This window comes from Podarcis filfolensis (assembly GCF_964270895.1).
Source record: "Podarcis filfolensis genome assembly, chromosome: 9".
NCBI lineage: Eukaryota > Metazoa > Chordata > Lepidosauria > Squamata > Lacertidae > Podarcis > Podarcis filfolensis.
This window is the reverse complement of record NC_139610.1, coordinates 68,779,288-68,794,651: the sequence shown is the minus strand read 5'-3', so window position 1 is coordinate 68,794,651 and position 15,364 is coordinate 68,779,288. Positions and strand designations below refer to the sequence as shown.

General features: G+C 44.3%; 1 protein-coding gene across 2 annotated transcripts in view; it reads right to left on the bottom strand.

Moving 5' to 3' along the window:
• Positions 1-269: 269 nt before the first annotated feature.
• NPFFR2 (neuropeptide FF receptor 2) overlaps positions 270-15,364 on the bottom strand; it is a 49,128-nt gene continuing 34,033 nt past the window's right edge. The window contains exons 2-4 of one of the 2 annotated variants that reach the window (XM_083571569.1): positions 5,527-5,866; positions 4,274-4,373; positions 270-1,649 (exon numbers count right to left, since the gene is read on the bottom strand). In XM_083571569.1, the coding sequence (XP_083427695.1) occupies positions 803-1,649; positions 4,274-4,373; positions 5,527-5,854 (1,275 nt within the window). In that variant the 5' untranslated portion in view covers positions 5,855-5,866 and the 3' untranslated portion in view covers positions 270-802. Of the gene's footprint in view, positions 1,650-4,273; positions 4,374-5,526; positions 5,872-15,364 lie in introns of both variants that reach the window. The other variant, XM_083571568.1, reaches the window with a different exon arrangement.

Below are 15,364 nucleotides of genomic sequence, written 5' to 3'. Positions count from 1 at the left end.
TGAATACAAGCATCCATGTGCAAGCACATGTGTGTGTGTGAGAGAGAGAGAGAGCTTTAATGTTATTCAATAATAAGTGTCCTCGCTTCCATCTTTGTCAGGAGCAAGATCCCAGTCCCAGCTAAGGCAAGACTGGGGAGCCTGTCCCCCTCCAGATGTTGTTCAACTCCCATCAGTCCCAGCCAGCACAATGGTCAGGAATGCTGGGATTTGTAGTCTTCACAACATTCAGAGGGCCATGGACTAAGGGACACCCCTGAGCTAAGGGAATTCTCAGGGTGATGATACCTTCCATGTAAGTGACCTAAAATATATATTCTAGAATAATTAATAAAAGAGGTAAATGTTTATGTTAAGGCCATGGAGTGTTAGGGCATATCCAGGAGTTTTGATTGTTTTGAGTGACCCAGGATTGTCTTTTCAACAGGAAATATTTCCTAGTCTGAAGGGTGTTGGCCTTCTAACTGACAGTATGTCTTAGATAAAAGCTGGTCAAGCTTACACTGATAGGTTTTGCAACAGGCTGCATCCTGCTAAGATCCAGAGCTCCCTTAGAGTCAGGACTTTGAGACTACTCCAGTGAGATGGTCCAAATATCATCTCTAGCTTATGATATAAACATTCCTGGTTTGTACTGGCATAGGAAACCACTTCACCCCCTGACCCCCTAACCATCAGATGTAATTACAAAAATGTATATACACTGTACAAGCAAGAAAGTCCTAAAACAGCTGCAGATGTTTTTGCCAGATAGGGCTTGAATATCATGGCTCTTTTGGCAAAACCAAACGGCTGAGGTAGTTTATAGCAGGTCCTGCTTAACACCATTGTTGTTGGAAACCTGTTCGAGGTTCTCCATCATCAAAACCTGCGTCTTGTCCATCCAGTTCCCTTTCTGAGTTGACTTCCCCATCATCGCTGATGTAAGGCTATGCTCCGGCTCCTGCGGATCAGCTGCTGGCAAAATGGCATTGCTCTGTCCACGCTGGGAGTAGGTTTCCCTGGGCATCCCATCCCTAGAGCAGAGCTGAAGCCGGAAAACTGCCTGGAAGCCTCGCCGGAAGTTCTCGTTGAAAAAGCCATAGATGATGGGGTTGACGCTACTGTTGAAGAAGGCCAGCCAGTGAGCGAATGGGTAGATGTAGATGTTGATGACCTGCAGCTGTTCCTCATTCAGGTCAGCGTAGTCAGAGAGCATCGCCAAGGTCCACAAGGGCAGCCAGGAGAGGATGAAAAGCAACGCCACGATGATGAGCATCTTGATGACCTTCAGCTTCTTCCTACAGACAGAGTGGCGCTCCTGGCCCTGCTTCCCAGAGGCAGGCAATGAGGTGTTGAAGAGCGTGATCCCAATCCGGGCATACATGATGACAATGAGGGACAGAGGGGCCAGGTAGATGTTGGCAAAGAGCACGGTTGTATAGATCTTCCTCATGTCCTGGTTCGGCCAGTCCTCCCGGCACCAGTATATGGGGCTGGTTCTGTTGCCGTAACCGAGCAACACTCGGAAATGCCGGGATTCTTCCACCTTCAACATCACGGCAGACGGGCACATGATGGCAATGGCCAGGACCCAGATGACAACTATGATGACAACCGCTGTCCAAATAGTGAGCTTCTGCTTGAAAGGGTAAACAATGGAGCGGAACCTGCGAGGAAGAGATAAAAACACCTCTAAGTTCATAAACAGACAACGTTTCCGTTCTGCATGTCTCATATTCTCAACGTGTCTCCTCGGTGGAAAATAGGAAGTTGCCATATATTGATGCACCTAGTTTGGTACTGTCTACACCGACAGTGTCTCTCTTGGATTTCGGACAAATAGGGGACATTCTCAGCCTTACCTGGAGATGCCAGGAATTGAATCTAGGACCTTCTGTATGCAAAACAGCTGCTTTAGCAGTGAATTAGAGTCCTTCCCTTATTCTGGCAGCAAAAAGGAGGAGCGGGACAGTGATCAGTACAGGTCCTCTCCACCTACCAGAGTGTTACATGATGTTGAAGACTCTGTACTGTACCCAGCCAGTAAGAACAGTATTATCTCATCTTTGTAGGCTGCAGAAAGAAGAATTCACTGAAGCATTCTAGCTATTTTCCAAAGGAACATCTTTCAGTTGAAAGTGAGGTTCAGGCCGCATGTGTTTGTGTGGAATCCCAAACATCAAGGAAGGAATTCAATGCCACCCTGTCACAAAAGTTCTGACAGTGCACAATTGCTCCTCTCCTCCTTCCATCATCCACTGTTCTGTGAGTTCTGCTGACCACCGCCAATTGAAGGGAATAGGGTACCGGGGAATGAGAGAAGGGAAAGCACGAAGTGAGCTTCCACTAGCAGGACCAATTAGTTGAATCCAGTCCTAGGAATCTGCCCTTGAGTGGGTGGTTGATCGTATGGGTTATTCCCATTTATTTATTTTGGGGCATTTGTATTCTGTCTATTAGCATTTCCAGGGCCATTAGCCTATGATCATAAACAATGATCACTAAAATGGCAGATTTTTATTTGGGGCGGGGGGAGAATAAAAGAAGATGCTATGAAGTTAACAGAACCTGGAAAATATTAATAATAACTGTTATTGTGGCCAGTACTGAAAATTATTCAGTCAGATTGATGTGAGGGAAATTGGAGTGGGCTCTGCTTTCAACAAATACAAAAACCAGAGGAAGAGAGGGGTGTGAAAATGCCAGACTTCTTAACACAGTGCTAAACTATGGTTTTGTGCATGGGTGGCCAATATGGTACTCTTCAGAGGTTGTTGGACTATAGCACCCACCCATCTCAGCCAACATGGCCAATTGCCAGAAACTATGTGGGAGTCGTCTCCTTAATGGATCGCTGCCTTTTCGTGTCTTAATGAGGGTGAAAAAGGAGAGCGCAAAATATGGTCAGAAGCTCAGCATCAAAAAAACTAAGATCATGGCCACTGGTCCCATCACCTCCTGGCAAATAGAAGGGGAAGAAATGGAGGAAGTGAGAGATTTTACTTTCTTGGCTTCGTTGCAGATGGCGACAGCAGTCACAAAATTAAAATACGTCTGCTTCTTGGGAGAAAAGCAATGACAAACCTAGACAGCATCTTAAAAAGCAGAGACATTACCTTGCCAACAAAGGTACGTGTAGTTAAAGCTATGGTTTTCCCTGTAGTGATGTATGGAAGTGAGAGCTGGACCATAAAGAAGGCTGATCGCAGAAGAATTGATGCTTTTGAATTATGATGCTGGAGAAGACTCTTGAGAGTCCCATGGACTGCAAGAAGATCAAACCTATCCATTCTTAAGGAAATCAGCCCAGAGTGCTCACCGGAAGGACAGATCCTGAAGCTGAGGCTCCAATACTTTGGCCACCTCATGAGAAGAGAAGTCTCCCTGGAAAAGACCCTGATGTTGGGAAAGATGGAGGGCACAAGGAGAAGGGGACGACAGAGGACGAGATGGTTGGACAGTGTTCTCGAAGCTACTAACATGAGTATGACTAAAGTGCCATAGGCAGTGGAAGAAACAGACTCAGACCATTGGACCATCTAGCCCAGAACTTTCTGCTCTGATTGGACAAGCTACCATGGCTGGTTTATTTATTTATCAAATTTCTTTCTCACCCCTCCTCTCAGCCTTGCTCTTGGATACGTGTCTTTCCAAGCTGGTATGTGATTAGAGGAAGAGCTGTGATGGCACATCAGGCTCGCATACAGAAGGTCCCAGTTTAATCCCCAGCATCTCCAGTTAGGCCTGGGAATGTCCTCTGCCTGAATCCTTGAGGAGCCAATGCCAACCAGCATGAAACAATGGTCTGATTCAGTATAAGGCAACTTCCTATGTTCCGATGTAGAAATGTCGCAGGTGTAGCCTAAGACCTCATGAGCTCCATCATGATGCTAAGACTCCTTAGTCATAAACTCTGTGTCCTGCTAAACTGTGCATTTACCCTGATACACCTGGAATCCCCACCTCTTCTCTCTCTCTGCCTCTTTTCCTGTAATGCTTGAATCACAATAGGTTTGCGGAGGAAGTCTCTCACATCAGTCAAAAGAAGGCCACAAACCCCACATGTTCTGAAAAGCTCCTTCACAGAGCAACAAGCTCACTACTGCATAATTGTGCTGTAGTGAGCTACACTATGCTGTCTTGTCCCACCAGATTTCTTCCTGACGCTACTGCACAAGCGCATAATTGCACAATAACTGAAGAGGCTTGCAAAGACAGCAACCTTGGACAACTGGTATGACTGACATTTTATGTGTTCTATATCCATTTCCAGGCTGTTACAGAGACATACCTGTCGACTGCAATTGCCACTAAAGTGAAGACAGAAGCCGAGACAGATATTCCCTGGACCATTCCGTTCATTTTGCAGGCAATATTCCCAAAGGGCCATCCTGGAGTTTGAAAATAAAACGGTTTTCAGATATTGAAACTGCTTTCATAGCATATCAAAAGGAAAGGACACATTGGGGCTAAACTGGGTGCTTGTCAGGTATGTTTAAACATACACAGTATGAAGTGGAGTGTGAGAGGGTCTTTTAGTTCCCACTAAAATCAATGGGTGGTATTCAACAAAACTTTATTATGAACCACAGAAATTAATGAACCCAACTTGTGGATTATTGCATTAGTTCTCCTAGTTGAAGTCCTAGTGCTTCTATCCTGGATTCTAACATTCTTTTTACACTGCAAGACCTGATGGATTACAAAAGCATGGCTTTTTAATTAATATACCATCATGCTGCATTAGATTTTAAATAGTGGGAAAGAACTCTATGCTGGAATACTACTGGAATTTTTTTTTCATCATGTGAAATTACACTGCAGAACTCACATGATTTTCCAGGCTAATGGGGCTGCAAATGGGTTTTTTCATGGAAATAAATAATACAAAAATGAATGCTAAATTTCCACTAGTTTTCCAGAGGTGCCTTTTATGCTGTGTGAAAGAGCACATAAAAAATGGAAACTACCAGGTAAGGAACTGCCAGGAAAATGAAATAAAGTGCTGTCTAAATGCAGCCTGTGTCAGATCCATTACTTTCAATGGATCTACTATGCATTAAGTCATGACTAGTTTGTGGGACTGTTTTCAAGAGTCTGTTTTAAGTATGACTTAGTTCAGGGATGGGGAATTTGTGGCCCTCCAGATGTTGTTGGACTCCAATTCCCAACAGCCCTAGCTGGCATGGCCAGTGGTCAGTGATGATGGGAATGGGAATCCAGCAAAACCTGGAGGGCAACACAATCCTCACCCTGACCTAGGTTTGGAATGCTGGTCGTGATCTGCTATGAGTATGACGTTGTTCATGGTGGGAAAGTTATGGACCTCCAGATGTTGCTGGACTCCAACTCCCATCATTCCCGGCCAGAATGGCCAATGGTCAGGGATGGACCTGAGTATGATTTTGTCCATGGATGGGAATCTATGGTCCTACAGATATTGCTGGAGTCCCAACCCCCATCAGCCCTAGCCAGCATGGCCAATGATCAGTGGTGGTTCCTCTCCCATGACTTCATTGGACACAAGCTAGAGACAAGATTTACCTGATATGATGTTATCCACTAAGGTAGTGGGCATGCAAAATATCCCCACCAGCAGGTCACTGACAGCAAGGTTCAGGATGAAGAGGTTGGTGACAGTGCGCATATGTTTGCTTCTCAGCACGATAAAACACACCACTCCATTGCCAATCATGCACAGGAGGAAGATGAGAAGGTAGGAGATGATGAAGACTGCAGCCACGAGCGGCTGATGGAGGTAGAAACCCACATAGGAAATGTTGGTCTCCATGTTGCAGCTGCTTATATGTCCACTGCAATTTCTCATGGGAGGTCTGCTGACAGATGGACTGGAGTCCAGGTTCTTGCCCATGTTAAAAGTGCGCTTGACTGTGGAAAAATGAAAAATGGAGACAGTGAGGAAAGGGAATGCATCTTGGAAATCTAAAATGTGTCTTGTACCTAGTATGATAAGATGGTATACCCTATAAAATATCAGAACACTAGAAGATAAGATGAACCCTGCTGGGTCAAGCCAATAGCCCATCTGGTCCAGATTTCTGTTCTCAACAAGATGCCTATGGGAAACCCATGGAGGTTCCTGGAGGTGCAGCATAGCCTCCATTTTGGCCAATAGCCATTGATAGTGGTAGCCTCTTTGAATTTGCCTAATCCTCTTTTTAAAAAATTGGTTTTTATTAAAGATTTACTTGTGTTACAAAACAAACAAACAAGAAAAAGTACATATGGTATAACATGGGAAATGCAAGACAAACTACGGGACACTCCAATACACTGGCTGATCCACCACCAGCTACTGTACAGTCATACCTTGGGTTAAATATGCTTCAGCTTGAGCATTTTCAGGTTACGCTCCGCAGCGACCCGGAAGTAATGGAACGTGTTACTTCTGGGTTTCGCCGCTCGCACATGTGCAGACACTCAAAATGATGTCACGTGTATGCGCAGAAGCGGCAAAACGCGACCTGCAGACGCACAGTCACGTGTTACGTTCTACTCAGGATGCGAACGGGGCTCCGGATCCCGTTTGCATCCAGAGGTACCACTGTACAAGCCTTCTTTGACAACCCAGCAACATCAGGCCATTGACTTACTTTGAAAAACTCCTCCTAACAACAGAGGAACAGAGCAAAGGAGTGGTATCTACATTATACAAAATACTACTTCAAGACAGTACAACCCCCCACACACAAACCATGATTAAAGATCAATGGGAGCATGATATAGGATACAAAATAAATTCTGTCCAATGGTCAAAAATGTGTTTCAAACTACCATTTAAATCTATCTCAGCCAAAAGAAGAGAATTCACTCTGTAACTTATCTATAAAGGTAAAAGGTAAAGGGACCCCTGACCATCGGGTCCAGTCATGACCGACTCTGGGGTTGTGGCGCTCATCTCGCTTTTTTGGCTGAGGGAGCCGGCGTACAGCTTCCAGGTCATGTGGCCAGCATGACTAAGCCGCTTCTGGCGAACCAGAGCAGCGCACGGAAACGCCATTTACCTTCCTGCCAGAGCGGTACCTATTTATCTACTTGCACTTTGACGTGCTTTCGAACTGCTAGGTTGGCAGGAGCAGGGACCGAGCAACAGGAGCTCACCCCGTTGCGGGGATTCAAACTGCCAACCTTCTGATCAGCAAGTCCTAGGCTCTGTGGTTCAACCCACAGCGTCCCTTTCTATATATCTATATCTATATCTATATCTATATCTATATCTATATCTATATCTATATCTATATCTATATCTATATCTATATCTATATCTATATCTATATCTACTTATCTATAGATGGTACCTAACACCATGGAAGCTGGCACTGATACATCCAGAAACCTCAGCTAAATGCTGAAGAGGCAGCACCTCCATAGGTACATACCTCCAAATGTGGTGGGAATGCCCCAAAGTTCATTCCTGTTGGGTATCAGTGTTGCAGGAAATCTCCAGAATAACAAAACAGGTAATAGAAGCAATTGCAGAACTAGCCCTATTAAATATGCTCCAGGACAACAACACACATGCACATGACAAGACCTATCAGGAGCAAACATAGACCACTGGTACCAAAATGTATGGGAAACCGGTTGATATTTTCACCCCTCCCATTCCAAGAATCTCCTGATCTGATGTTTTGAGAAAGGAGGGGGTGGAAACTGCTCTTCTACTCTTCCGCTCCTGACTGACTGACTGACTCTTCTCTATGTAGTGACTAGATGGCTGAGTGGGAGCTGTAACACTCATGCAAGACAGTAGTTCTTTAGTTTGTAGTAGCAATTAGAAATAAAAGGAGTTATGCTTCACAGCTAGCTTCCGCGTTATTTATACTCTGCATGAGTCTGGTGCTCACAATGCACAGTTGTGAGTCCAGTGCACTGGACCTGTTTTCCAGGATTGGAAGGTCTCCAAAAGTGCTCCAGTCACCTAGCCCAGTCGGGGCAGAACCAGTTATTGAGCCCAGTCGCTGACATCGGTTGAAAGGCGTACTGACAAAACCGCCCTACTAGAAAAGTTAATCAACAAACTTAAACTAGCACGGAGACAAGCAAAGAAGGACTCCTTCACCCTGGTATGGCTCTCCTTTATCATATATACAGCAAAACAAGACAATGATCTATCCCCCCAAAAGCATATGAATCAATATGGCTAACCTGACCCAACAATTCCCTCCACCCACCTGTCACACATACAAACAAACCTCACTGCAATCGACTGAATGCCTAATCCTTTTTTAAAGCCACCTGAGGCAGTGGCCATCAGCTAATCATCATTGAAGTGTCTAGTTAATTAAGAATTAAACAGATGCATAGGCTTGTCTGCACAATCAGTGTAATATCAGGCAGACATCCATGATGACTTTGCCCAATATGCTGTATGTTGTCAGAAGAGTTTGGATTTGATATCCCGCTTTATCACTACCCGAAGGAGTCTCAGAGCAGCTAACATTCTCCTTTCCCTTCCTCCCCCACAACAAATACTCTGTGAGGTGAGTGGGGCTGAGAGACTTCAAAGAAGTGTGACTGGCCCAAGGTCACCCAGCAGCTACATGTGGAGAAGCGGAGACGCGAACCTGGTTCCCCAGATTACAAGTATATCGCTCTTAACCACTACATCACACTGGCTCTCAGTTCAAAAATCATGGATATGTTTGTGTGTATGTGGGGAGCCGTTAGTGTGATTAGTTTAGTGATTCACTGCTATGCTTACAGTGATTAATGAACCCATTCAGCATCTTGAAACAGTCTAAAAATGGAAAACTGCCAGCTGAAACCTTGCTGTACAAATTATGCAAAGGTTGAGGCTAGATAATTTGTGTGACTATGTGAGTTTGCCCATCTGCCAATTCTCTCCATAATAATCCATAATACCACCTGCCTGCCTGCTTGCCTGCCTGCCCGCCCGCCCGCCTGCCCTGGCAAAAAGTATATTTTTTCTCTCATGGGGGTGTTTCCATTCTCATGTGAATGGGCTCACATACAGAGAACAGGGATGAGCATTCTAGCAATGGAACACCTGAACAGACTATCTTGGGCAAGGTTCTCTGACCAGATCCAAGTGCTGTTGGTGGAAACTGATTTTCTAGATCCATTTCAATCAGGGTTTAGGCCCACTTTTGTCACAGAAACTGCTTTGGGCACCCTGTAGGAAGACTTCTGTCAGTAGAGGAATTAACTGTCCTTGTTAGTTCTCCTCAACCTCTCAGCAGCTTTTGATATCATTGACTATGGTATCCTTCTAGAGTGGCTGCCCAAGTTAGGGGTGGGTGGCATTGCTTTGAAGTGGTTCTGGTCCAAATTAGGTGGTTGTTTCCAGAGGTGGATGCTTGGGAAGTTCTCTTTGGCCCCCTCAGGGTTTGATTTTATATCCACATGAAACTGCTGAGCAGAGTCATCCAGAGTTTTGGAGTGTGTTGTCAGCAATATGCTGACGACACACAACTCTACTTCTCCTTTACATCTGCAGGTGAGGCAGTGGATGTGCTGGACCAATGTTTTGCCTCAGCAACGGACTAGAAGAGAGCCAACAAACTGCAGATCAATACAGATAAGACTAAGGCACTGTTAGTGGGTGGTTCCCTAGATCAGATGGCTGAGAGATTGCCTGATCTTAATGGGGTTATATTCCCCATGAAGGAACAAGTACAGTATTTGGGGGTGCTCCTGGATCCTTGAGTTTCTAGTGGCCTCAGTGGCACCCAATCAGCTTTGACTAGTGGCCTAAGTTTGCTCCTATCTGAACAGGGACTTTTGTCGTCTCTGCTCTGGTAACCTCTAGGTTAGATTACAACATGTTATTTGTAGGGCTGCCTCTGAAGACGGTTTGGTTGCTCACTGGGGCAAAACGGTTTGAGCATATTACACTGATCTTGGCCTGACTGCAGTGACTGCCAGTTTCTGAGCCCAATTCAAATTGCTGGTTTTAACTTATAAATCACTAAATGGCTCAGTACTGTAATACCTCAAGAACTGCTTCTCCTCATATGAACAAACCCAGATCCTGCAATCATCTTCAGAGCCCCTTCTTCATGTTCCTCCTCCACAAGAGGTCCAGAGGGTGGCAACATGAGACTGTGCCTTTTCTGCAGTGGCTTCATATTTGTCAAATGCTCTCCCCAGGGAGACTCGTCTGGTGCCTTCATTATGCACCTTTAGATGCCAGGAGAAAACGTTTGTCATCAAATAGGTCTTTGGCTGATTGACATCTGATGCCTTTTAAATGTGCTGTGGGAGCAGGGTATTGTTTTCTTGTGTTTATTATGTATTTTGTGTGTTTATCTCATATTTTGATGCTGTGAAGCACCCTGAGATCTTCGGATGAAGGGTGGTATACAAATTTAATAAAGAAAGGTTATAATAATAAACATTTTCATGGGCGATTTAAAAAAAACAACAAGCAAGCAAAGAAACAAACTGATGCAATGAATGGAACTTAAGTGTGGAAATATGAAAAATGGAGAGAACTTGAAGTCGATTGATTTGTCCATCCCTAGTTGCTAAATGCTTTGTTCCAAAGTGAAATTATTGTGCTGTTTGTGTTTGCTACCCTGAAAGAGAGAATCAGAAAGATAAATATGCATTTTCGCTTTCGTCAGCAGAGGTCAAAAAGGGAGTTGAAAAGAAAAGTGGGAGAAATACAAAAAGCATAGTACTGGGATAATCTGAAGACGATGTCTTGGTGTGCATCTGTGCTGATTGATTATATGGTGTCAAAAGCACATAGTGGAACCATTTTGTAACCTAAGTAGAGGTTAGAAAGGAAAAGGAAAGAAAGAAGCGGCACAATTCTTTTCAGAGCCAAATTGCTGTTTCTTCCTGAGAATGTCATTTCCTCCCTATGTGGCAAGATTTAAAAAAACAGTAAAGCAGAGAGAGCACCTGGACCATAAAACTATGTAGCATTATTAAAATAAATTAATAGTTCAGGAGAACATCAGGAACCCAGGTTCTTCAAGGTGCTGCTAGATCAGTACAGACAGAGACTGTTTTAGGCGCATCTGATACATGTGAGTTTGTGCGCACATGCATTGCTCTGAACCCAGAAATGACCCCAAAACATCACAAAAAAGGGTGGAGCAAGGGCAGAATGGGGTGTTTGCAGGTGTTATCAATGGGTTTTTTTTCAGTTATACATGATTTCGCTTAAATGTATGGTTCCTTGGAACGTAACCCCCATGTAAATGCACAACCTGCACAGAAATGAATATGGCTAAATTGCTAAATGTTACTGGACAGCAACTCTCACCATCCCTAACCATTGCCCATGCTTGCTGGAGTTAATAGGATAGATAGATAGATAGATAGATAGATAGATAGATAGATAGATGATAGATAGATGATAGATAGATAGATAGATAGATGATAGATAGATGATAGATAGATAGATAGATAGATAGATGATAGATAGATAGATAGATGATAGATAGATAGATAGATGATAGATAGATAGATAGATAGATAGATAGATAGATGATAGATAGATAGATGATAGATAGATAGATAGATAGATGATAGATAGATGATAGATAGATAGATAGACATATAGATGATAGATAGATAGATAGATAGATAGATAGATAGATAGATAGAGATAGATAGATGATAGATAGATAGATAGATAGATGATAGATAGATAGATAGATGATAGATAGATGATAGATAGATAGATAGATAGATAGATAGATAGATGATAGATAGATAGATAGATGATAGATAGATAGATATAGATGGATAGATATAGATAGATATTGGCTGAAAACAAGACTCATAACTGGCAGGGTTGCAGATCGCAAAAGCACATGTTGCGAAGGAGATGGAAAATGGAACCATGCCATAAATATCTATAACCTTGTTGATGTGGATAAAAATGCATATTGTAATGTGCATTTTTGATGAGGACGTCTGTTGAATTTCATCATTCGCTGCCAAAGGCAGAGGAGAAGAGGGAAAAGGAAAGTTGCAACACTGCTTTGTGTGGATGCAAATCAACACGGTTCCACACCAACTACGTGCAAGGGCTCAGGGGTTGGCTCATTTGAATTAAGGTAATTTGAATTACATTAAATAAAGACCCTTTTCGCTAAGCGAATGTAAATCAGGTTTCCTGTTTTGCAGGCCATTTATATCCTGAAGAAGTGTTCCTGCATATCAAATGGTGTTTACAATCACGAAAGTATAGCGGGTTGCGACTAAAAAGTACAAGAGAGAGGTACTGAATGACTGGGAATGTAACATAAACCTTTTGGGCATGAAGCTCTCATGTCTTTTTCCTTGCAGAATTGCATAGCCTCCACATTTGTTTTAATGGATGAAAATAAGGGTCCGTACTCCTACAGTCAGTGATCTCCCATTTTTGGCTGGGATTTCTAGGCTAAGCCAGCAATTGTGATTCACAAGGTTTGAGCAACCACAAGGCAAGGCATAGTAGGTGTCTTCTGTCCAGATTGCTGTTGTTGTTGTTGTTGTTATTATTATTATTATTATTATTATTATTATTATTATTATTATTTAGATTTTTTAGATTTATATACTGCCCCCTGAGGTATATGAAGAAGCTATCTTAGATGGGCTTTGCATTTTATAACATTAAGAACCATAGTGTGAGAATTCCTCAGTTGCCACTAGCCTTTCCAGAGAACAGGAAATATCAGAAGATATCATTTAAAACCTACTCTCACAAGGAAATCCCTTGGGACCAGCTCTAATTTGGTATTCAGCAGCTCCATGCTGACTTTGAAAACTGTTCCCATGACACATATGAAAACATTTTGGTCAAAGAGGATGTAAATACAGCACTCTATGAAGACAATGCTGTGAACTAGATATTGAAGACATTAAGAAGCTCAAGAACCCAGCTGGCCACCCTTATGGGAAAGGCTGGTGAGGTTTTGACAGCTTCCAGGCTCTGATGACTGCTTGCTGTCCCACCTCTGAGCACCCAAACAACTCCCAGCTCAGAACTATGGAAGGGGGTGAGGATCATGGTGGAACTAACAGGACAATTCCCCACCTCACCTCTGAAACTCTAACATAGCGAGGGAGCCTCGTCGCTCATCACACTTGCCAAAACAGGTTGGCAGAATCACCATGGTGATAGCAGCAACCAGAACTTTTGAAGCCTTCTTGTAGCAAGGAGAGCCACTCAGGCCCTTCGCCCCACAAGCAGACACACTTCTGTCAGTTCTTCCTGCTGTGTTTTTACTTATCAAAGGTGGGTCAGATAGTTACTGGGAAGAACAGGGTTTCCTCATGATAGAAAAAGTTAATATCCAGGGCACTCGTAACTATTCATAACCCACAGTTGGCACACACTAAAGGCCTCAGGTGATTAGAAGTTCCAGCCGGTGCAGATTGTGACAGATGGGGCAGATAGCCAATAACCTATGCCAACATGGTTGAAACATCTGCACTGACTGCTCATCTGCTATTGAGCATTCATTTACAAAGCCCCGAGCAATTTGTTTGTAGTGCCAGGGCTACCAGTGCATTCATGGTCCTGTCACTCATGGCCAAGTAGGAAGGTGGGAGGCAGAATATCACTACTCCAGTCTGGAGCTGGTGCAGCAATTTGGCTTGATGGTGTTGCATGACAGCAGTGAAACCAGCCTAGGGTCCAATTAACCCTGGACCAGCTCAGCTCCTCCCAGCTATAGAAATCCCCATTTTGGAGCCTTCTGATGGATATCAACAGCACAGATTCTGCTGATGGCATCCTGCCCACCTGCACAGTAGCTGGCCACCTTCACTCTCAGCTGGACAGAGGAATGCTTCTGCCTGATCCAATGCACTCCCAGCCCAATGTACACAGAGTGTGGATTGCTCTTTACCCACTTCACAGGGTTGTTGTGAGGATAAGATAGGGAAAAGAACTAAGGTTACCAGATGTCCCTGTTTTCCAGGGACAGTCCCCGGATTTACAAATCTGTCCCCGGACAAAATCCATCCCCAGTATGTCCCCGGATTTATATTTTAAGTGTTGTAGATTTATTAGTAGGGAATGAATGTTGTGTGATTGGTTCAATGGCACAAGACACATCATATGGGGACTTCTGACGAGGCAAAATGGCAGGCGCCACGGCAGCGAACAGCTCCTGAAGCCAGCCAGAGCCAACTGTGCTACCAGGCTGGCTCCGGGCTGCTGAAATTGCCACCACCGCCACAGGGGAAGCCTGGTGCATCAACTAGGGAAACCACTGACACACACACCCCACCCCACAACCCAAATCAAGCCGGGAGCGAGAGTGCCCGGCCATCCAGCCGACTGCCCAGCAGCACTCCAGGGCCAGTGAAAACCCCAGAGCCAATGCAGGGAGAAGGAGGAGAGGAGAGGGAGAAGGAAGAAAGAGGAAGGAGAAGAAAGAGGGGTACCCCAACCTTACCACACCGCTGCTGCTGAGGAGGAGAGGTAGGAGAGCACTGGGAGGGCAAGGATACGTGGCCGAACCCAGGCCCGACCCGAGCCTTCTCCACAGCATCTAGCACTCCAAGAGAGCAGGCCGGGGCCCAGAGGAAGGCCGTGCAACAGAGGAGACCACAATGGTTGGCCATTGTGAAAATGCAATGATGGACTAGTTCTTCTGATGTTTAAAGATTTCTTATTTTTGTCTCCAGAAGAGGGGACAGTAGAATGCAAGTGCCGACCAGTGACAAAGCTCACAGAGCATTACTCTGTGAGCGTTACCTATCAGACCACGGCGAGGGTCTGCTAGCAGGGCACAGTTGGTTTACGTGCCAAGCTCTTTTGAATCTCATTAGACTCTGTGCAGAAGCTGCTGGAGCATGAGGTCAGTAGCAAGCAAAAGAGAAAAGATGCTGTATTGTGCAAAACAACTACCACCACATCAAAGAACCATGTGCTTGGCAAGTGCCTGATTTGGACTAAACACTTGAAGATGCTGCATGTTAAGCAGAAGAAGAGCTTGCTGGATCAGGCCCATCTAGTCCGACATCCTGTTCTCACAGTGGCCACCCAGATGCCTTTGGGAAAACTTTCAGCATAATCCTGAAGCCATCCACAAAGCCAGGGGTAACAGCTGCCCCTGAAGTCATGCCCCTTTGCAACCTGGGCTAAAGCACTTTGTAGATTGCTGGATTGCTTGCATACTAAGGCAGATGAAGTAACCATGCTATCATGACTCTTAGTGCCTTTGAATCTAGGAGCCTTCCAGCCATGATAATTGGCTGTAATAATACAGTTTTAAAGCACTGCTTTAAGAAATATTTCATTTGCCACTCTAAAAAAAACACAGCGTTTGAGAGGAGAGGTTAAATCTTCCCTCAGATTGTTTCTGCTGCTTTTTTCCATGAGGAAATTGCATATGTGAGTGGAAGGGGGTGTTTTTAAATTAATAAAGAATAACTAGGAAAA